Raw genomic sequence first — 21512 nt, 5'->3', positions numbered from 1 at the left:
GACAAGACGTGATGATGTATACATTTTTAATCCCAGCATTCCAGAGGCAGAAGTAGATAGATCTCTGAGTTCAAGGCCAGCCTAGTATACATAGCAGTTCCAGGGCAGATCAGCAAAGGGAGACCCTGTCTGAAAAATAAAACAACTCAAAAAGAAATAAGGTAGATTGTGTGTGTGTGTGTGTGTGTGTGTGTGTGTGTTGTGGTGTAACACAATTGGTAGTGTGCTTGCTTAGCACACACAAAGCTCTGGGTTAGATTCAAGATACCACATAGAGTGTGGTCATCCACACCTGCAGTCCCAGTACTCAGGAAATGGTAGCCAGAGAGGTTATCCTGGGGTACGGAGCCAGATTGAAGTCAAGTCTGAGTTACATGAGACTCTGTTTTGAAAAGACAAAGGGAAAAAGGAAGGTAGGGAAATGACCTTGAGACTCAGTCAGTGGCAAATTTGGGAGGAGCCCAGATGCCTTGGAAGCCTCAGCTGCTTCACTTGGAAGGACATCGGGAAGAGCAGCTGAGCTAGTTACAAGTGCTTGGCAGAGGGGTTAGGGAAACTTGAACTCTGGGAAGCAGGTGTTATTGCTTGTTCATATCAGATTCCTGGGGAGAGCGAAGAGACTAAAGCATACCGAGGCATTCATTCCTCCTCTCTAGGAAGGACGAGGAGGATGGGGCTGGGCAGAGAGAGTGAGAGGAGGCCTGGAGACCGCCTCTCCAGGTGCAGGTATTAGACTGGGCTCTTCCAGTACCATCTATGATTCTGATCCTTCCTAGAACACTCTTGGCAGCTACCATGCACTTTAACACGTCACTTGCTTTAATGTGAGTTTTTCTCTGCCTGAGGTGAGTCTCAGGGGTAGCTGATGGCATGGAAAGCTGTGTTTCTCCTTTCTCTGTGGCTTCGCCATGCCAATGGAGCCCCTGCGTGATAGGAGAGCCAGAGAACCTTTTTAATTAAGTTACTTGGAAACCCCGCTGCAGCTCTCACCCACACTGCTTTGTCTATATTTGCCCCCTTTCAGTCTTTCCTCCAAAGTTCAGTGCCCATTTAGTGTCAAGAATTCAATTTCTTAGTGCCCTGGCAACAAAGCCTTCCCTGATCCTCAAATTTCTGTGCAAAAGTGGTGAAGCAGGTATCTTTAAGTCAGTCCCCTTGGTATCCTCTTGGGAGATGATTGCCCTCCTAAATCCAACTTCCTAGATGGACTAGTATTTTCCTCTTGCATAGTAAAGATAGATTTCACAGGACTCACATTCTCCCAGTGAAGTCATGGCTTCCGGACTGAATTTTCTAACCCCTTTGGGTGTTAATTCTTCACACACACACACCACTAGCACCACCACCACCTTGATAAAAGAACAACCTTCAAATGTCCTTGGTATATTCCAATATATTGCCAAGGGTCATAAGGTTAAGGAACAGCAGAAAGAGAGACTTGTGTTTGTTTGGTATTCCCCAATCAGGGAGGTCAAGTGACCATCTTGATCAGGATGCCCCTTCCCTGTGGGTGGCTTGACTGTCCTGAAGAAGAGCACTGGGAACCTGGAGTGGCAGGCAGATCCTGTCAGAAGCAACTCATACAGCCAGGACTGGCTAGCTCAGTGGGAACCACAAGCCAAGCATGACATCTAATTCCCCATGGAGTAAGGGGCACCTAATGTGTATATAAAATCCAAAATGTATCCTGTGAATGATGTATGTTCACAAAAGGTGATTTATTTTATTGTTTGTTTTGAAGTTTTGAGGATCAGACCCAGGGCTTTGCACAAGCTAGGCAAGCACCTTGCCCCTGAGTTAATGTACCCTCATCCTTCACAAAAGGCCTTTCAGGAAAAGCTGCAGAAGGATTAAAACAGCAGGGCTCGTGATGAAAACTTTCAGTGCATGTTCAAGACCCAGATCAGACACAAGGGGAGGTGGCTCAAGGAAGAGCCACAATGATGGAGGGAGAGAATTGGGGATCCAGCATCAAACACCCCCTCACCAGGAAGGCAATCCGTAGCTATAGAAAGAAGGGCAACTTGACATTGTCTCCTTTCCCTGTTTGTGACTTGGCCAGGAAGTCTGAAACACGAGAAAGGGAACAGAGGACTGGAGCCCTCTTTATTCAAAGAGAGCTGTTTATCAGTGACTTCCAGAGATTGCTGCAGGTTTTGATGCTAGAATGGCCGATGCTGGTGTGCACTTGGAGCTTCTAAAACCAATTCAGATAAGATGCTTTTAAAGTCAGGAGTGGTGACACACACCTTTAATTCCAGCACTCGGCAGAGGCAGAGGCAGAGGCAGAGGCAGAGGCAGAGGCAGGCGGATTTCAAATTTTAAAAAAAGTGCTTTCAAAAGACCTTTGTATAGAGGAAGGAAATTTGATATTTTTAGAGCCTTTTCATTAGTTTATGCCTAAATGTTTTTCCTCTGATAGACAAACTTACAGGCCCTTTAAACAATTTATATTTGAATTAAATTTTTTTTAATTCAGAAAAAAAATTGTCTTATGGGGAAAGTTTGTAGAGCGGAGTCTAAGGGCAGCACGTCCTTTCCTCTTTTTTCCCCTTGACGGACACATCACACAAACCACACATTCCTGGGAAGTTCTAATCAATCTGCTGGATGTGAACCCTCTGCTTCACTTCCTGCTTCATAATAGCAAATACCATAGCAGCATATTTTCCTCCCCAACCAGGAAGTGAGGGATGAATTTCCTGTTAGCTCCACTCTGTTCTGAGAAACCATCCAAGGACAACACCAGGTCTGTCTGCATCAGGCTGTTTACTTCATTTCCTTGAATCCTTAGCGCTCCTGAAACTCAAAGGCGGTTTCTTTATAATGGGTGCTTTATAATGACTTGTATCAGCAGGCTTCTCAGAAGCAAATTTGGTGTGGCAGCTTAGCTCTTCATTCGAGAGCACTTCCTATTCGGAGGCAGTTGAAGGGCGGTGGAAATAACCCTGGCCTTTGCAGACTGATAGCAAGCCTGAGAATTAGAAACTGGGCTCTTGTCCAGTGACTGTGTGAGCCAATAATGAAGTCCCAGATATCAGAAAACTGGATCCTGGCCTGAGTAGGGGGTGATACACAGAATGGCTTTGTTTCTCAGGGAATTTGTGGTCTTTCCAGGTCATCCAGGGACTTAAGGTGGAGGCTGAAGGCCAGCCTCCTTGAGGGAGTTGTGGCTTGTCCTTGTCCAGCCTGCCCTTGAGTAGCACGTGGCCATTACTGTTAGCCGCTTCCACCAGCACTCTGGAGAAAGTGGCTTTGTGCTTGTACTGCAGCGTGGAGACATCGCACACTGCAGTTAAGTGTGTCCAAATCTTACTGTTGCTTTTATGATCTCTGTGGTCTTGAGCAAATCTTTTGGCTTCTTTAAGCCTCATTTCCACGTGAGGATGTGGCTGGGTGGTGGTGGCTCACACCTTTACTCCCAGAACTCGGGAGGTAGAGACAGGTGAATCTCAGTGAGTTCGAGGCTATCCTGGTCTACAGAGCAAATTCCAGGACAGCCAGGGCTACATAGAGAAACCCTGTCTTGAGAATAAACGAACAAGTACAAACAAGCCAAAACCAAAAAATAAAAAAAGAAGAAAGGAAGGTGCTTCATCAAACTGTAAGATTCAGTATAATGTAACTATAGAGCACTCATTTCATAACACAGGGTTCCCCCTCCCTTCCCCCACTTCTCTTTACTATCGTTTTTCTACCTCCACTTCTTGTGAGAGTCAGCAAGGCTGGAGAAAACTGAGAGATGAACACATTTGGGCTCCTTCTTAATGTTCCAGAGCCCACCCCACCCCAAACTCAAAGCGGAGGGAGCTTTGAGTACAGAAATTGTCCAGCCCACAGCATGTTTTCCTGTCCACGTTCTACTTTCTTACAAACACTGGGTGACTTGTTTCTTCTGCAATTCTTGCTGTGTCTGTGCATGGGAGAGTTGGTCATTGCACAGCCTAGTCTGATTGGGGTCAGCTTGGTGCTGTCTCTTTGTAGTTTGTGATTGTCTACATTTTTCTTCCCCCTTGGAACATGTCAAGGCCCTGGAGGGTGATAGGCTAATTTTGTTCCAGGGGACAGTTTTCTTTCCTGTTCTGGTTATTGTGTCATAGTCCCTGATTCCAGAAAATAATGGATACTTCTACCCTATAAATTCAGTATATATTGGGCTAGAGAGCTGGCTCAGAGGTTAAGAGCACTGGCTACTTGCTCTTCCAGAGGTCCTGAGTTCAATTCCTAGCAACCACATGGTGGCTCATAACCATCTGTAATGGGATCTGATGCCCTCTTCTGGTGTGTCTGAAGACAGCTACAGTGTACTCATAAATTTTAAAAAGTTCAGTATATGTGTTATAAGTGTGCATTTTAGAGGGGAGAAGGAGAGAAGAGAAGGGGAGAGAGAAGAAGAGGAGGAGGTGGAAGAGGAAGAAGAGGAGGAGGAGAAGAAGCAGAAGAAGAGAAAAGGGTCTAGAGGAGAGTACTGTGGTTAGGATTAGGAAGTAGCTTACTCCACCATGTCCAAGTGGAAGATCAGGGGAACGTAATGGGTCGATCCTCTTTAGTCATTTCTCCCTTATCCTGACACATTAATGCAGTTAACATGCAGTCCTGGGTCTTTGCTCCCCATTGGCAAAGGCTGAATGCATACGAGAAGAGGGAATTCCTGTTGAGATGAACCTAGAGAGGGTAGGGTTCAGCAATCCCAGAGTCTGTGACAAGCCAGAATGGTACCAGCAGCAGGACGCAGGGTCTGAGTACGAAGTTTCATTTCTGATGGGTTTCTTATCTTTCCATCTTGGGGACAGCAGAGGATGATATCAAGGGAACAGAGGTAGTTTTGAAACATTAAGAAATATAATTGAAGCAGAAAGTTACTCTGGGTGGAGTAGCTGTAAAGGCTAGGTGTACGATCTAAGGTTAAGATCACCCAAGGAAACAGAGTATGGATAAGTACAAATTTGATGATGAGGAATCTCATGGTGGGTAAGAACCCCCAGCTGATGAGGTTCTCCCATCCTTAGGAACAATTTGGGTTCTTGAGAGTTCCATCTGAACCCCACTCCCTGTACTAAAACACTAATTCATCTATCCTGTCCACTATGATGATGTTTAGCTTTCTCTCTCTCTCTCCCTCTCTATTTATTTTATTTATTATTTTATCTAAGTACACTGTAGCTGTCTCCAGATGTACCAGAAGAGGCGTCAGATCTCGTTACAAATCATGTGTTTGCTGGGATTTGAACTCAGGACCTTTGGGAAAGCAGTCAGAGCTCTTAACCATTGAGTCATCTCTCCAGCCCATTAAGCTTGTGTCTTTCTTTTCTTCCTTCCTTCCTTCCTTCCTTCCTTCCTTCCTTCCTTCCTTCCTTTTTCTTTTTCTTTTCTTTTTTCCTTTCCTTTCTCTTTATCTCTCTCTTTCTTTTTGTGATGTTTAGTTTTCTACCTAAGTGAGTATACTCTGGGTCTTTTTTTCTTTTTGAGTCCTATACTTGAGTGTTGAGTATTGGTGGTGATCTATAGTCTTTCAAGAGGGCCTGCTTCTTGTAAAGGCTAGAAGGATCTGGCCAGTGTCCAAAGTCATGGTATTGACTTAGCTACATTTGTCAAGAATTAAAGTTGGTGTTTGGTGAAACCTGGTTTTTTCCCCCTCTAATGTAATCCACAAACAGAGTGTTAACTTGTAGATTCTATAATGACCACAACCAGCCCCTACAATGACCTTCCCTCCCTGGGGAGAACTGAAGTAAAGCAAACAAAACATAACACAACAATAACAAAAAGCCCCCTTCCAACCAATCAACTAAAAACATTGTCTGAGCTCCCACAATGTACTTGGACTCTTGAGGTCTTCCTGTGGCATGTGCAGAAACAAAAGCACAGAACAGGTTTGTTGGGGGTAATGGCCCTAACGTTTATTCTTAAGTGGGGAGTGATGGGAAAGAGGTGAAGAAAACTGTCCCTCTTGCACACAGAGTCCTATCTACTGGAGAATGGATCATTGTTCCTTGTGGTCATCAGCTGAAAGAGTCTGTCTCATCCTCCAGCCTAGATTTCAGCACCCCCTCAAACCCACATCTCCCAGGAAGCACGCTTCAGTAACTGTTCAAAAAACCCTGACAAGAGGAGTTCTCACACTCCTCGGATTAGCTCGATTGTGCTGTGGGAAGGAAGGGAGAACACGGGGCAGGGGGTGAGGATGACGGTGAGGGCTCTGAACTGCACAGCCTGGCACAGGGTGTGTTGGGCCAGTTGTTCTCCAGGAGTTCACATTTTCCCTCTTTCCCTTCCTCAGCTCTGAGGACACTAGACTCTGATAGGCCAGTCCCACCACCAAGCGCAGAGGTATCAAGTCCAAGAACAGAACTGCAAGAATACAGACACAAACACCAAACAAAGTGGGGGCGGACTCCCAGGCAGATGCTCCTTTGGTCAGGGCCATTTCTCAGGCCCCAGCCTCTGCGGTATAGGCTATGCACAGTGGGGAGGCTGGGGTCTCCGGAGCAGCTCAGTGCTGGGAAAAAGTCCTCCGTTCCTCAAGGCTGCAAGGAATACAGACACCAGGGATGGCTTATGGGCAGCAAGAGGAGCTAGGAAAGTGGACGGCAGTTTCATAAAAGCAAAGTTCTAGCTGCCACGAGTGCCCATGGGAGGACAAGGTGGTTGAGGGACCTTTAGGGAAGAGCAAGAGACAGAGGCCCTGAGCACTATCCGCTCAGCTGCATACTCTCCATTTCCCACCTGGGAGCCAGATTTGTGCTTGATCAGAGCTTTGAAGGAAGGTGTTTACAGAGGTGCTCGGAGACCACCCCGGAGGTGGCCAGTTCTAGGGTCCTCTGCAAAGTAGCCCCAATCCTTGGAGAACGAGAATGTACCATGTCCTCCTCCTTGGCCCATCCCCCACCACAGGGCGTGGTCCTCAGACGTGAGTCTGCATCCGCCGCTGCAGGGGTCGGCTGGGGTCGGAGTTCTGGGAAGAGGACTGGGAATGGTGGGAAGAGGAGGCAGAAGCCTTGCTGGCCTTGTCAAACTGCACGTAGCCATCTTGCTTGCCGCTGCTGCTGACGCTGCTGTCACACTGCGTGTCCAGGAAGGAGCTGCTGTCGCTGAGGGAGCCCCTCTGAAACTCCCGCTCACAAAGCTCAATGGAAGAGCTGCCCATGCCCAGCACAAACCTCTGTCCATAGTCGTAGAGGCGGCCCTGGCCGCTCAAGGTGCTGTAGATGTTGGTGAAGGACATGCCTGTGGGCACACGCTGTTTGCCTGTCGGACGCAGGTCTGGCTGGCAGCTGGACAGGGAGATGGTTGGAGTTGAATGGTGTTCTTTGAAGGTGTTGACGCTGTAGTAGCCGTTGGTGGGGTCCTGGGTAGGCAAGAACATAGAGGCATTTTACCAGGGAGCCTTCACTGGCTGTGGCAGGGGGCCAGGCTGAGCAAACTTTGCACAGGGGAGGCCAGGAGGGAGGGAAGGATTGGAGAGGAAGGGTACTGACCAGGATACAACAAGGGTTAGCATGGCAGGGATGCTAGCAGACCCTAGCAGGTGCTCATTTGTCAGGAGGGAAGGTGATAGTGTCCTAGACCTGGTTTACAAGAGTGAAATGCAAGATCGTTTGAAAAAACAGCTTTTAGTTGTCTTTGTGTATTTATCCAGAACATGAATACTGACTTCTAAAATCTATTTGTTACAAGACCTCAGGAGGGGAGAATTGTAATAATTGATCCTTAAGTCAGTTTCTTAGTGTTGGGACAAGGAGAGCAGCTACTTTCAGTCCCTCCCCCTCAGACGGTGACACCTGTCCCCAGACTGGCCTTGAGCCCTTCCATTCTGCTGGCTGTGGGTCTTTGTTTATGTAAGGGATAGATGGGGCCATCATCTCTGTAGTCCGGACCCAGGACGGCTGCTCTTACCTTCAGGTTCTGAAACTCCTTCTCCTCTTCTTTGAGGACCTCCAGCTGTTTCAGCACCGAGTCTTGTTGGAATTCACCCCGGTCCATCTACAATCCAAAAATGGCTACTCAGTGCCAAGAAGGAGAGCTCAAGTCCACCTCCTCCCAGGAGAAGATGAAGAAATGAGCTCCAAGGATGGCCATTTGTATCCCCTGCATGTCTTAGACTGCAGAAAGGTAGGTGAAACAGCTGGATACAGTTCCAGACCTCAGTAATATTCCCGAAACCCTCATGTCAGGGCAGAGACAGGAGGTGGGGGTGGATGAAGCATCAGTATAACTGTGAGGCCATGTTTTCTTTCACTGGGCACGGACATCTCCAGACTTCTCATGTGAACATTTGTTGAAAACTTCTGGCCAGGCCCTGCACTAAGGGCCCTGTAGATACACAGTAAGATGTAGTACAACAGCTCTGCTTACCTGGGAGATGCGCTTGAGATCAACAGAACATCAACACCAGCTATCCAACAGGCTCTTATGGCGGTCTTTCAAATCAGTGCTAGGATGTTGGAAGGAATCCCAGTGGGGATGCTGGCAACATCAGTGCTATGGGTTGGATCTGAACTATCCCCCAAAGGCCATGTGTTCAAGGCTTAGTATTCCCATGATGTGGCACTATTAGGAGGTAGCGCTTAGTGGAAGGGAGTGAGGTCACTGGAGGTGTGCCCTAGAAGAGGCTACTGGAACCAGGCCCCCTCTTGTCTCTTCTTGCTTCCTTGGCCAGCATAAGATAGTCTTCTCTGCTGCATGCTTTTGTAGTGATATTCTGCCTTGATGCAGGTCTGAAGGCCACATGAACATGAACTGAAAACATGGGCCAAATCTCTCTCTGTCTCTCTGTGTGTGTGTGTGTGTGTGTGCATGCGCACGTGCACTTTGCATATGCAAGTCACAGTGTGGACATCAAATGACAATTATTTAGGTGTTGCTTCTGGGTTCAGACTCAGGTGGTCTGCCTTGAGCGTCACTGGCTTTTGCTCATGAGTCATCTTAGCTATGTTGGCCTTGTTGTTGCTGCTTTGAGACTGGGATTCACTTTGTAGCTCAAGTTGAAGTTGACATGTGGCAAATTTCCTGCTTCAGCTTCCTGAGTCCTGGGATTGGAGGTATGAGCCACTACGCCTCTTCTCCTCCTTTTTGTGTGTGTTGTGTATATAGTTCTGTGTAAAAAAGTTGTGTGTGTGTAGGTCAGAGGTTAACACTGAGTATCTTAGTTTTTGAGGCAGGGTTGATAACTGAGCCCAGAGCTCACCAGTGTAGCTTGGCTGGCTGGTCAGTGAGCACACGAGATCCTCCTGTCTCCACCTCCCCAAGACTTTGATTGCTGGTGTTTGCTTATTTTCACATGAGTTCTGAGAAAACTGAACTCAGGTCCTCATGTTTTTGTGTCAAAACACCATATGGACTGGGCCATCCCCCAGCCCTGATTTTCTCGGTGTTCTGTCATAGCAACAGAAAGCAAAATAGGCCATGCCTCTTCCTCACAGCAGTGACTCAAATGAACTGGAAAACTGTCTTCCTTGACAAGTGCCAAACAGCCTTGGGGGAAAGATCCTGCTCCCTTCCAATCCCCGGCACGGCACGCCTTGGTTTTAGGACCTTGCATACTGTGGTCACTGACCAGCACGCTTCTGGCCAAAGTGAATGCAGTGATTGGTATTTGTGTTGGAATGAGCAGCTGAACTCCAAATAGCTGAGTAATGAGGTGTAAGACCAGGACAAAGCTTCCACAGTGCATGGTGGATGTATAAAGTGACCAGGAACCAGAGGGATGCTATCCCCGGACACAAGGTGCCTCACTCCTGCAGGGCCACTCCTGGCTCAGGCTCCCACTCAGCCTATTGAGCAGGGTGTTTTGTTTGTCTCTTGCATCTCAGTCTTGTGGGCCAGCGCGCCTCCTTCCTGTTATTCCCCCACTAATTGCATTACGGTTTTTTTTTCACTTTTCCAGTAAATGTACTGATTTCATCTAAATTATTATTGTTCTTTCCCACCAGATATAAAGTCTAAGGCACTTCCCCTTGATGATGGAGTATTTCCCAGATCATAGGGTATAAAATCTCCCATTGTGGAGGAAGGGGATCCGTGAATATCTTCCCAAGGGACAGACTAGCTACAGAGTCTCAGCAAGTCCCTTCTGTCAAATTATCCCCTCTGCTGTGCCCCAAATTCTCAGGAACACCTGCCCTCTTCCTGAGGGTGTGGCTTTGAGACAAAAGGAAGACCTCCTTGGGAGAGAACTAAAGAGTCTACCAGGGATGAGGGGTGGACCTGATGAAGCTTAATTAGCATCATTCCTTCTCAGACGCGCGGGATGTGGTTTCCATCCTGTGCGAAGGAATGCTCTGTCAGGTTCTGTGTCAGGGAGACTCCAGGGAAAGATGCATGACCTTTGCCCTAGAGAAGCTCTGGAGTATCCTGAGAGGCTCCCTGGTCCAGCAGCAGGCTGTCAAAGAGGCTCAAGGGGAATGCAGCAAAAACTAAAGCAAAAACGCTGCACAGCTTGCCAGTGTGTGAGGAGGGGGCAGGCTGAGAACTTCTTGGAGAGGATGACGTTTGAACCAGTTCTTATTGCAGGGTATGAAATTTATCAGAGACGTCAACAGGGAGAAAGACCGTGGGTCTTTGATGTATAAAGGACTCCTAGACCAGGGATCACCCGTACTTAGTGTGTCTGGAAAGCCACACTATGTCTGGCTGGAAGGTGGAACTAGAAAGATTGGCAGGTGCCTTGAGGCAAAGGGCCCGATGACATGTTGGGTAGCTGAACTTCACCCAGCAGACATGGAAGCAACTGTGGGACTTCAGCAGATTGTCACAGGATCAGATTTACATTTAAGAGTCTCATTCACTAGTTCAGGCTGGCCTCAGGGTCATACAGATAATACTGTTTCTGCCTCCTGAGCGATGGAGTTATAGGCATGGGCCGCCAGATTTTTGTTTCAGAATGATACTTTTTTCAGGGCCGTGGAAGATGGATTGTGACAAGTGCCCAAAGCCAAGTCCTAATTGGGGGGGGGGGCGGGGAAGTGTTGCTGCAGTGGTTTAGGGGGCAAAGCCCAAAATAAGGCAGTGACTATGGAGGAGCGGTATGGAACACCTAGTTGAGACATATTTTGGAAGCAGAATTGACAGACTCTGAAAATCAATTGACTAGAGAAAGTATAACAGAGAGAAAAGTCAGTTCCACTCATGAAACCTTGAGCCTCTGCCAGGGATGAAGAAGGCAGCAGTTGCTCCCCATCTAGTGGGTGAATTTAGAGCAGCACAATAGTAAGCAACCCCCGGGCTCTTGCAGGCAGGTCTCTGCATTCCTAGATTCTGCACAGCCGATTCAGCCAACCATGGATCAAAAATATTTAGGGAAAATTGCCTGTATCAAACGTGCATATTTTACTCGCCATTAATCCTTAAGCAATATGGTACAGTAATTGTTTACACAGCACTTACATTACACTTCATAAGTAGAGATGATTTATGAATATGAGAGGAAGCAGGTAGCATCTGTATAAATGTTATATAGCATTTTATACTTGTACACATTCAGATTTGGGTATCTGGGAATTATAGGACAGAACTCTGCACATATGTCGAGGGAAAACTCTACTGTACCCCGTATGTACTCAGGTTGTTACCCTATAATCCTGATGATGGCTCTGTATATTACTGTGTTCATGTCCATTTCATAGATGGGGTCACTGGGGCTCAGAAAAGCCCTTGTCCTTTATTCCTTGCCCTCTTGTCACTGTTCCCAGATAATGCCACCACGATATAGTGTTCTGTGAGCTTCCGGCATAGTTGACTAGACTTCTGCCTGGACAGTTGGGAGGATTCGGGTTCTTGCAGAGAGGATCAGGAAGAGGAGTTGGCAGTTTGGTGTTGCTGGAGAAGTTTTGCATTTTCTTTTGGTGGATATCCAGTTCCCAAGAAGAAACCAGGGTTTCTGGCAGATGTGTGTGTGTGTGTGTGTGAAGAGGGAAGAGGAGAAAAAATGCATCGAATATCTATACCATGCCTCTCCCCATGTGAGTCTGCCTGGACAGTTGGGAGGATTCCAGTTCTTGCAGAGAGGATCAGGAAGAGGATCACATTGAATTCACATGTACGCAGCCACACATGTGAATTCAAGCACAGGTTCTTTCCTTACTCAGTGGTCAGGATCCAGGTCAAGAACTGCATCAAAGTTGTATTTGAATCTCCCCCATCACGTCACAGAGGCACAAATAAATGCTCATTGGCTGAGTGCATGCCCGGCTTACTTTGGGGGCAGGAGGGGTTTGCCTGGATGTGCTACCTGTCAGCAGTATGGAGAGCATCGGGAAGTCTGTGTGCTCAGGATGGAGTGGGGCATAGGCTGTGCTCTTACCATCAGCTGCTTTATGGTGGTGTGGTCCTCAGCCTCCCGGCCAGAAGATGGCTCCTTGTGCACAATTTCCACTCGAATATCATTTTTGGCTGATACAACACCTTTGAGATCTGGACATAAGATAGGAAAGTGTAGACAAAGAATTCAGTCCTCATTCTTAGGCAAGGCATGTCAACTGCCCCACAACCCCCTGCTGCCACCCTTATACCCCCTGATACCCGTTCCATCTCAGGATTTAACCTCCCCTCAGACTCTGAAACGTCAGTTTTGCAGGCCCCCACCCACAGAACTTCTGTAGAGATCGACTGTTGGCTGGAAGGGCCTCAAAGACTGGTTGTGTAGGCCACCTAGCTTCTGCAGCATGTCCTGTGGTTAGAGAGGTTGTCCTCATCCATCCCTCTATCTCATCTGGCTAGGATCTGTCACCCTGAGTCCCTTCTCACTTTGAGAAGTCTTCTCTGTCTGTTGCTGCCTGGATTTGAGCTCTCCAGTTATAGGGCCACAAATCTTAATGTTAAAAAGACCGTAAGGTCTTTCAGCCAATCCAGAGTACACAGAGGTCTAGCTACCCTGAACTACAGGAGCAGCCTGTTAGACAAATCTTGTTGAAATATTCTCCCTTGTCATATCCATGGAAAGGCAGCAAGGGAGGTTTCAAGGCTCTTGTGTTGGATTACCACAAGGTGGTAAGGTTGCTCAGCTGGGAATGGAGGATATGTGAGGGGGATAAGTAGCTTCCTCTAACAAGTGAAGGATGCAAGGTGATCATAGCTTGGCCTGGTGACTCAGTGTATTCTGATCCTAGAAGCTCAGAGGTGGTTGGGGTGATAAAAGCTATACCACCCAAGCCTCTAATATCACCAGTAAGGAAATGAAGGCTATAAATAGATGTGACTTGCCCAGGGCACTTCCTCTGCCATCCTACCTCTCCCTTACTCCAGAGTTGAGCCCAGTACAGAGGCCCCATGTCCATATGCTCTTTAAGAGTGTCCTGGCCCCTTAGAACTGTATTGCTAAAGATAAAAAACCTTGAAAAGCCCGTCCAGGGCAGTTCTTCACATGCTTTTGTGCCCTGTGTGGGCGGCTTGCTTTTCAGGCTAAGCTAGCAGTCTTTGCAGAGCAAGGAGGGTCAAGCCACCCTGTTCCCTCTGAGGTTTTCTATGCACTCCAAATAACAGTGCTGTGTGTCCAACCCAAAGTGCTAGTGGACTGTCCTGCTACTTGGAGGCCAGTTGAGTTCGGGTCAGCCTCAGTAGGGTTCCCACTTGCTGCCAGACACCCTCCAGGTGCATAACAGCACACCATACCCATCCCTGCCCCAGGAGCTCACAACATTGTTGTGGCCCCTGTTCTTTGTACTCCTGCTTACTTGCTCTCCTGGGCAGTCTAAGCCTGGCCTTTTTCTCTGTCCCCCTCCCTGAGATCCCGGGTCTCCCTCCCGTACTTCTCTGGGAACGGGCACAGCAGAAGGCCACAATGGTTGCCATTAGGACGAGGAAGGCCACGCCAGCTCCTACGGCCACCCCGATGATGACGGCCATTGGTACAGACTCTGCGGGAAAGAAACAGACAAGGCTGATGAGGGAAGGAGAAAACTACTGTCCTGCTAGGGCCCCACCCAGTCCCCCAGGTGCAGCCCCTGCCAAGCTGGGGCCAGACCACTGCCATGTGGGACTTTCCTGGGCATGCCTCGGTGGGCCTGGGCAGGCACAGTCAGTTCAATAGGGGGTTAGCTCTGGATAGGATTGTTGAGCCTGGGTACGGGATATAAGGTAGGTGGAGAGTAGGGAGGAGCCAGGGGAAAGGGGTAGATGCTAGAACAGGGTAGAGAGCCAGGGAGAGGAAAACTGGAGATGCAGGTCGAGGCTGGCCTAATTTAGCTCTCTTCAGCATTCAGGGAGGGATTTATAATGCATGTAGTGGTTAGTGAGTCATAAGTCCATGGCTTTCCTTTGACAACAACAACAACGACAACAACAACAAAGGCAATGGCTCCTGTCTCCTTACTTCCCTTTCTGTGGAACAAGGTGGGTACATAGAGACAACTCAGGGCTTTCAGCTCTGAGGCAACTTCCTCCTCTGGCCTGCTGGGAATCAGGACCTGCTGTGCTCCACACATATCCAAGCCTTGGGAGCAGGGGAGTTGCATCACAGCTTCCACGCTACCACAATGCTCAGGAGAAAGGGTCCTTTCTTTTTTCTTGACCTCCATACCCTTCTCCTCCAAGACCAGCCCTTCAACATCCACCATCTGCTTCCATCCCGAAAGGTACAGAACTGTCACCCTGGCGCAACCCCCAGTCTGCCTCTGGTCCTTGCCAAATGGGCAGGACTAGCAGGTCGTGCTGGGGGCAGGGAGTGGGGGTGGGGGACAGGGAGACTGCTTTTCTGTAAAGCAGATGGATGCACATAGGCCCCAAGAACATGACTTTAGGCCCTGAGTAGTCTATCTGTAGCTCCGAACAGCTCTTAGAAATTCTGAGGAAGGGTGAAACTGGATTATAATGAACCCAAGCCGCTCATTTGGGAAGGACACTGAAGCCCAAAGGTATCAGTGACTCCAGGTTCATGGACATGTGTGTGCCTTCTCTGTGTGAACGAGGTCAATCCAGGTCTCCTCATCCTCCTCCCAACTCCACCCCACTAATATCTGTGTCACATGGTGTTCTCCGGACTGCTGCCCGGTTGTGTCCCTTGCTCTATCACACCCTCTGAACATCTTACCCTATGTTTCCTTGTCTCTTGTCTGTAAAATGGAGTAGTAATAGTGTGCCTTTAGAGGTCTTTAAGGACTTTAGGTAGAAGAGTGAGAGGAAATGTCTTGGAGCAGAGCCAAGGGCCCAGCCTCCTTTAAATGTTTGTTCCAGTTTCTTTGTGGGAGGACAGTAGCAGACAGTAGCCTTAACTGAGAGGAAATTCCTCTGAACGTCTGAGCTCCTTCCCCACCCACGTTCATCAGTGCAGCTTGGATGACCCACAGAAGGCGAGGCATTCTGGAGCTCTGCTTAGAATATCACTGTTCTTTTTTTTTTTTTTTTCCTTTTGATGTTTTGGGAATGAAACTCAGGGTTTCACGAATACTGAGTGCTCTGCTCCCTGACCCCTGTTTACTAAATAGAAGGAAACACTGACATTCTGGCCCCCAAGCTGTTGCTGTGAGGTAGGGGGCACCTATTCGACAGGCCTGGTGTCACAGTACCCCAGAATTCGCACACGAACTCTCTCTTGTTACCTACCTATTTGTTAGTGGCCACGACCTACAGAGGTGACAGGAGGTGACCAAGAGGAAGTAAGGATGGCAAAATCCCAAGGACAGAAAGGGTTGGACTCAGAAATCAGGACTAGGAAAGAGGAGATCTCAGCCAAGCTGACTTTGGCAAACAGGTGTTCCTAGTTAAACCTCATTAGTCCTGTGGTTTGGATTTCTTTATTTTGTGTTTGCTCTAGCACTTGTGGGATTCCTAGTGAGTTTCCTAAGGAAAACTCAGGGGTATCCCTTCTCCTCTCAGAGCCAAGGCATACTATTCTCTCTTAACATCCCCAAGCCTCAACGTTCTACCCATAACCCGGGGAGCTGAGGCAGCAGAAGTATGGCTACTGCTGGCTTGGCTCCTCCAAATCCACATTTTCTTGCACTGTTAATAGCAGGGGGTGCGTGTATCTTGGGTAGGCAGGGGCAGAGGAGAAGGGCTCCTTGAAGGCCGGTGGCATCCCTTACTTTTCCTGGCCTCTTGGTTTCTGACTTAGGACACTTTTGTCAGGCCATTTCTTTCTGAACATTCCTTTGAGAGGGACTGGGGAGGGATAGCCGTCCTTAGCTTCCTCTTCATCCAAAGAAGGGAACTGGGCATGCGGGAGTCTTAGCCACCAGAGGAGGAAGGAATATGAAATAAGTGCCTCACAGGACCTGGACCTCTAGAGATCTGAAGATGTAGGTGGTAGATAATTGCGTGCTGCCTCTGGATAGACCACAAGGGCTCTGGTGGATGGTTGTAATCTAGATTGATGCTCTGAGCAGGGCGTGTGTGTCCAAGGAGCGGGGAATGTAGACTCTACATATAGCTCATTAAAAGAGTGACGGAGGCCAGGAAACCAGTGTGGGCAGAGAACTGAGAGGACCCTCAGGCGTTGGCCAGCCCTGTGAAGTAGGATTCACCAAGTCCTGCTGTTCTCCTCTGGTGTCCTGCCTGGGCATTCAGAGGGAACACTTGTCTAGATGGAACAAATCCACCCATGGAGCCTGATGAGCACTTTGCTATGGGAGCCCTGGAGGGCCAGTGCCCAGCAGTGTTGGCTTGATGATGAGATGGTGCTTCCATGGCAGGGACACAGGGAACAGGGGAGGCGGTGAGCCAGCAAGCATGGATGGAACAGGCCACAGGCCCCTGGGGAGCGATGTTGAGCTGGTGATGTGCTGAGGAGCAGAGTCAGGAAGGGCCTGGAAATAGAGGGAAGCTGGGGCGGGGATGGGAGCCGGGGCTTCTGAGGACAAAGGGTAGGAGGGGAGCAAGAGCTGCGTCCTGGAGAGGAAGGAGCCCCGGGCTGTGGTATCAGGCAAGTGTTTGGGGTCTCTGGACGCCAGCTGCTGGGAGCCCCCTCCCACTGCTCTGACTGCACTGAACCTTTGACGCGGGGAGGACAGAGAACTTAGCAGCCTCCCTGCCCCCTTTTGAGCCCCTCCCCTACTAGCCGAGTCCCTCCCTCCAACCCGGGCAGTCTCATCGGCTCCTTCCGTACCTGCTTCCAGCCCGGCTCCCGACTTCATTTCCGAACCTGTTTGGAAATAAAGCAAGCGTCCACAGCCAGGGCCTGGCTGGCCAGGGTGGGGGTGGGACAGGGGATTGGTCACCTGGAAGGGTGAAGGGGGCGGGGTTCCCTTCTCTGTTATGTCTCTGGGACCGCTCCATCGATCCAGGATCCCCCTACTGAACTTGAGTTCATTCAGCCTGGCATGGCCCTCCGGAGCAGGGGAAGGGACAGAGAGAAAAGCCAAACCTCGAGGGGAGGTTTGGGAGGGTGGGGGTAGGGTGGGAGTGGGACTACTAAAGGAGGGCACAGGGGTAAGGACGTCAAGGGGGAAGACAAAGAGGGAGGATAGGCAACAGGGGACCAGGGAGGTTTGGATGATGTGTGGATGGTATTATGCAAATTATATGCAAAGCGTTATGCAAAGCAGCACCTATTAGGAAGAGGTGTTTAGACACGCTGAGACTTTTGATCTGTAGGTGTGATCACCGGCCACCTCATTTATTGAGCCTTGCAGGGGTGGGGGGTGGAGGTGGGGTCTGGATGGGACCACTTGCTGGGCTTCCAACTTCTGGTCCAGAGGTCCAGGACACCCCTGAACCCCGTGGCTGGGAACTAGCTGGCAGAGGGAAGCTCTTTAGTCCGTTCCAGGACCTAGTGCTACTGACTATGTGCTGAGTGAACTTCTCTGGACTGGCTGTCATCTTTCTGGCACTCTCCATTTGGTAGTCTGAGCTGGAGAACTTTAAATGGAGACTGGAGATCTCTTGTTTGTTCTGAGAAAAGGGCTTGCTATGTTCCCCAGGTTGTTCTTGAATGTGTGGGCTCAAATGATCCTGCTACCTCAGTCTATTGTGTAACTAAGAGTAGCACATGCTACCATGTCTAGCATGAGACCAAGTTCTTAGCGTCACTAGTGAGGGCAGTTGGCATATGGGGCCATAGTGATGGATTACAGAGAGGTAAGCTTCCTTCCTCTTTCTCCACCTCTCAAAATCCAGCTTCTCTGTACTCCAGTACTAATCAGAGTCTCCTCTAGGGTCCAGATGTCTCCTGGGGGTTGCAAGTGGTCTGAGCCCAGCCCCCACTCCCTCACATAAGCATCGCTACTCTTTGGCTTTAGCATTGGCTCATTCTTGGGACTTCTGTTTTATCATGTTTGGGCTAATTCCTCAGCATGTATGTCCAAGCGCAACCTAGCAAGGGCATTCGGGCTCAGATCCCTCAGGGGAAGGCAGAGTGTGTGGAAGCCAGGGTGTTTGACACCATTGGGTGTTTATCACTGCCATCAGCCAAGCTCACTCTGTGGTCACCCTTTCCTGAGCAGTCCCAGAGGGCATCACTCGGAGTATCTTTGTTTCCTTGGAGGGGCCAGTGCCCCTGGCAGCAGAAGGTGAGGCTGCATTGCAGTGAGGAAGAGTGTGAGGCCCGTCCTTAGATCTGGCCGGCAATCCTTGGTCCCCGGGGCACCCTGGCAGTCCTCACCTTGTTCCTTGAGTCGGATGATCTCTGTGTCAGAGCCAAAGCTGTTCCAGGCTGTACAGTTGTATATGGTCTGGAAGTCAGCACGCACAATGTTGCTAATGGTCAATGTGGAGATGACTCCCTCCTCCGTGTTCACCGTCTCCACTGTGTAGCGCCCTGATGTCCCTGACTCCAGCACATTCTCCTTCCAGGACCAGGCCTGTGGGATTGTGCAGGATTAGGAGAGATCATACCTGGACCTTAATATCACCCCCAAGATATTGACATAATTAGGCCCATGTTCCCAATCACTGCCACATACCACCGACACAAACATGTTTTTGCATACATATACCACACACTACAAACCTAAATACATGTCACAACTATAAACAACCCACACTAGCACATTATCATGCAGTAACATAGATCCTATGTCAAACATATGGTCAGCATGTGCATACACTGATATGTGTGCATGCACATACCCCACACTAAAAACACCCCCCCACATGCACATTATAAAACACATCTAAGTACTCAACACCCATACACATATCAACATGTGCAAAAGCACATTATACATACACATTATATCACAAACTATGAAAATAAATACACATGAACAACACATTACACACGTGTATGGCATAAGCACACATACTACAAACACTATACATACACACAACACAAACCATGCATTCAGAACTATTCATATGACATATCACATCACAATACACATGTGTGTAACACAAACCATGCATTCAGAACTATTCATATGACATATCACATCACAATACACATGTGTGTATGTACCACTGTTCACATAAATATAGTCACAACATAGAAACATATGCCATACCATCTATGCATATCAACCATATCACATACCCACAGTACAAACATACATATGTTTATATATATACATTACAAACCATATACTACACATACATGTACTGTATATACATATACATTCCATGACACCAAATGGCACATCAGAAACTGAATTCCACCAGCATGCAAAAATAAATATGCCACAACACATTGTGCACTCATACCATATCACATACAAGCAAGAACACATATCAATGCAGACGTATTTGTACATACCCTAACATATACACAACCACTATACATGTGCATCACACATACCATGTGCACACATGCATCACAGTATATAGCACACTACACAGATACACACACACACACACACACACACACACACACTGCATGTATACATATCCTATTGACCATGTACATGCATATCCATCCATATCTGAGGTTGGGGACACCTCAGAGGATATTTCCCTCCCTGAAGGGTACTCTATGTAGTTCTGCACTAGGAACATTTTGTAGGCAAGGAGGGAGCCTTTGTGGCAGCAGTGTAACCCTCCACATGGCCACTTTTCTGGGCTTCCTTGCCAGTGCTCCTTGGTGTTGAGCCTTGGAGAGACAGAGAGACTTTAAAATTCTTGAACGAAGATTGTGACCAAGACGACGATGAACTGCTTATCCACCGTTTTCACCTCCCCCTGTTGATATCATGGTATTGGCCATCACACCTAGATTTGGAGACTTTCTTTTTTATGGGAATATGTTCAAAATGGTGTGCTCCATCATCTCCATCTCTTTGTTTATAGGGGTGAACTTTATCATGTCCACCATTTCTGTAATCTTGCTCCATGTTCAATGCCAGAAAGCACAAGTGAGGGCTTGGCTTCCTTCCCAGCTGTGGGGCTGTTTGTGGCATCCTTGGTTTTACTCACTAAGGCCAGCACCCTTCAATGCTGTGACAACCACAAAGGTCAGTAGACACTGCCGGATGCCTCTAGGGGACCTAGGGAGAGCCACTAGCCCAGAAATAAATAGCTATAAAGAAAAAGATGATGGAAAAAAAAAAAAGCTCTAGGGTGTTTGAGGGGGAATCTTTTACAATGGCCACAAGTTATAGTTACAGTTTAAAAAAAAAGTGAATGGGGAGACAGAGGTAAAAGTGACTATGTGCAATTATTTGCAATGTTGTGTGAATCTTTCAGACAGCAAATGAAACAGATGCCTGGGACAACATTTAACAGCAATAATCTTCTACCAATGTCTTAGTTTACCAGGCAGCATTGCTGGCACACATAGGCTCTTATTTGAGCAGTGCCCATCTGAGCTACAGCCTTCCAGCACTGTTATACTGCAGGCTGGCTTCTGGGCAGTCTTCTAGTAAGACCATCTGTCGTGGTTTGAATGAGAATAGCTCCCATAGGTGCATATGTTTGAATACTTGATCTACACTGGTGGAACTGTTTGAGAAGGATTAGAAAGTGTGGCCTTGTTGGAGGAGGTGTGTCACTGGGGGTAGGCCTTCTGCTTGCATATCAAGATGTGGACTCTTAGTTGTTTCTGCCACTGTGTGCTTGCTCTGCCATCATGGACATTATCTAACGCTCTGAGCTGCAAGCCTAATTAAATGCTTTCTTTTGTAAATAAACTCTGTTTTCTGGTTTCCCTACAGTGATACAAAGTAACTAAGACACCCTCATTGAGGCACGGGGTTACTAAAGTAACACTTGCCTTCAGAAGTGCTACGCAATGCTCTCCTTTTCTTTGTTTTTATACTGGAGCAGCTACCAGTTTCAGATCGATGTGGGGTGGTGAGGGTGCATTGTGCTTAGAAAGATGGATTAGTGGGCTAGGTGTTTGCCACAGAAGCCGGGTGTCCCGAGTTAGATCTCTAAAATGTACATAACTGTGAAAGGAGAGAACTGATCTCACAAAGTCCTCTGATCTCTCCTGCTGATCTCAGCACTCAGTCCACCTTCACATCCTACTCACACAATGATAATACATTTAATTTTTTAAGTCTTTCTTAATAAAAGAAATGTAAACACCAAGGTGCAATGAAGGTGGGCTGGGGGGTGGGGGTGGGAAGTTAGGTGGGCTGTGTCTGGTCTTCCCTGGAGGCTGTGAGGTTAGAGGAAGAAAGGATAATACAATGGCCATTTTAGAGGGG

The 21512-nt window shown here is 48.2% G+C and overlaps 1 protein-coding gene across 14 annotated transcripts in view; it reads right to left on the bottom strand.

Moving 5' to 3' along the window:
• Positions 1-1377: 1377 nt before the first annotated feature.
• Positions 1378-21512, bottom strand: part of Kirrel3 (kirre like nephrin family adhesion molecule 3) — a 554955-nt gene continuing 534820 nt past the window's right edge. For 4 of the 14 annotated variants that reach the window (XM_006510557.4, XM_006510561.4, XM_006510558.4 and 1 more), the window contains 6 exons: positions 18533-18731; positions 17039-17074; positions 13671-13853; positions 12302-12411; positions 7897-7983; positions 1378-7348 (listed from right to left, as the gene is read on the bottom strand). In XM_006510557.4, the coding sequence (XP_006510620.1) occupies positions 6905-7348; positions 7897-7983; positions 12302-12411; positions 13671-13853; positions 17039-17074; positions 18533-18731 (1059 nt within the window). In that variant the 3' untranslated portion in view covers positions 1378-6904. Of the gene's footprint in view, positions 7349-7896; positions 7984-11306; positions 12412-13670; positions 13854-17038; positions 17075-18532; positions 18732-21512 lie in introns of those variants that run through there. The other 10 variants (XM_006510563.4, XM_017313539.2, NM_001190914.1 and 7 more) reach the window with 8 other exon arrangements.

Source organism: Mus musculus, chromosome 9, assembly GCF_000001635.26.
Source record: "Mus musculus strain C57BL/6J chromosome 9, GRCm38.p6 C57BL/6J".
Taxonomy (NCBI): domain Eukaryota; kingdom Metazoa; phylum Chordata; class Mammalia; order Rodentia; family Muridae; genus Mus; species Mus musculus.
This window is presented reverse-complemented; position numbering and strand designations above follow the sequence as displayed.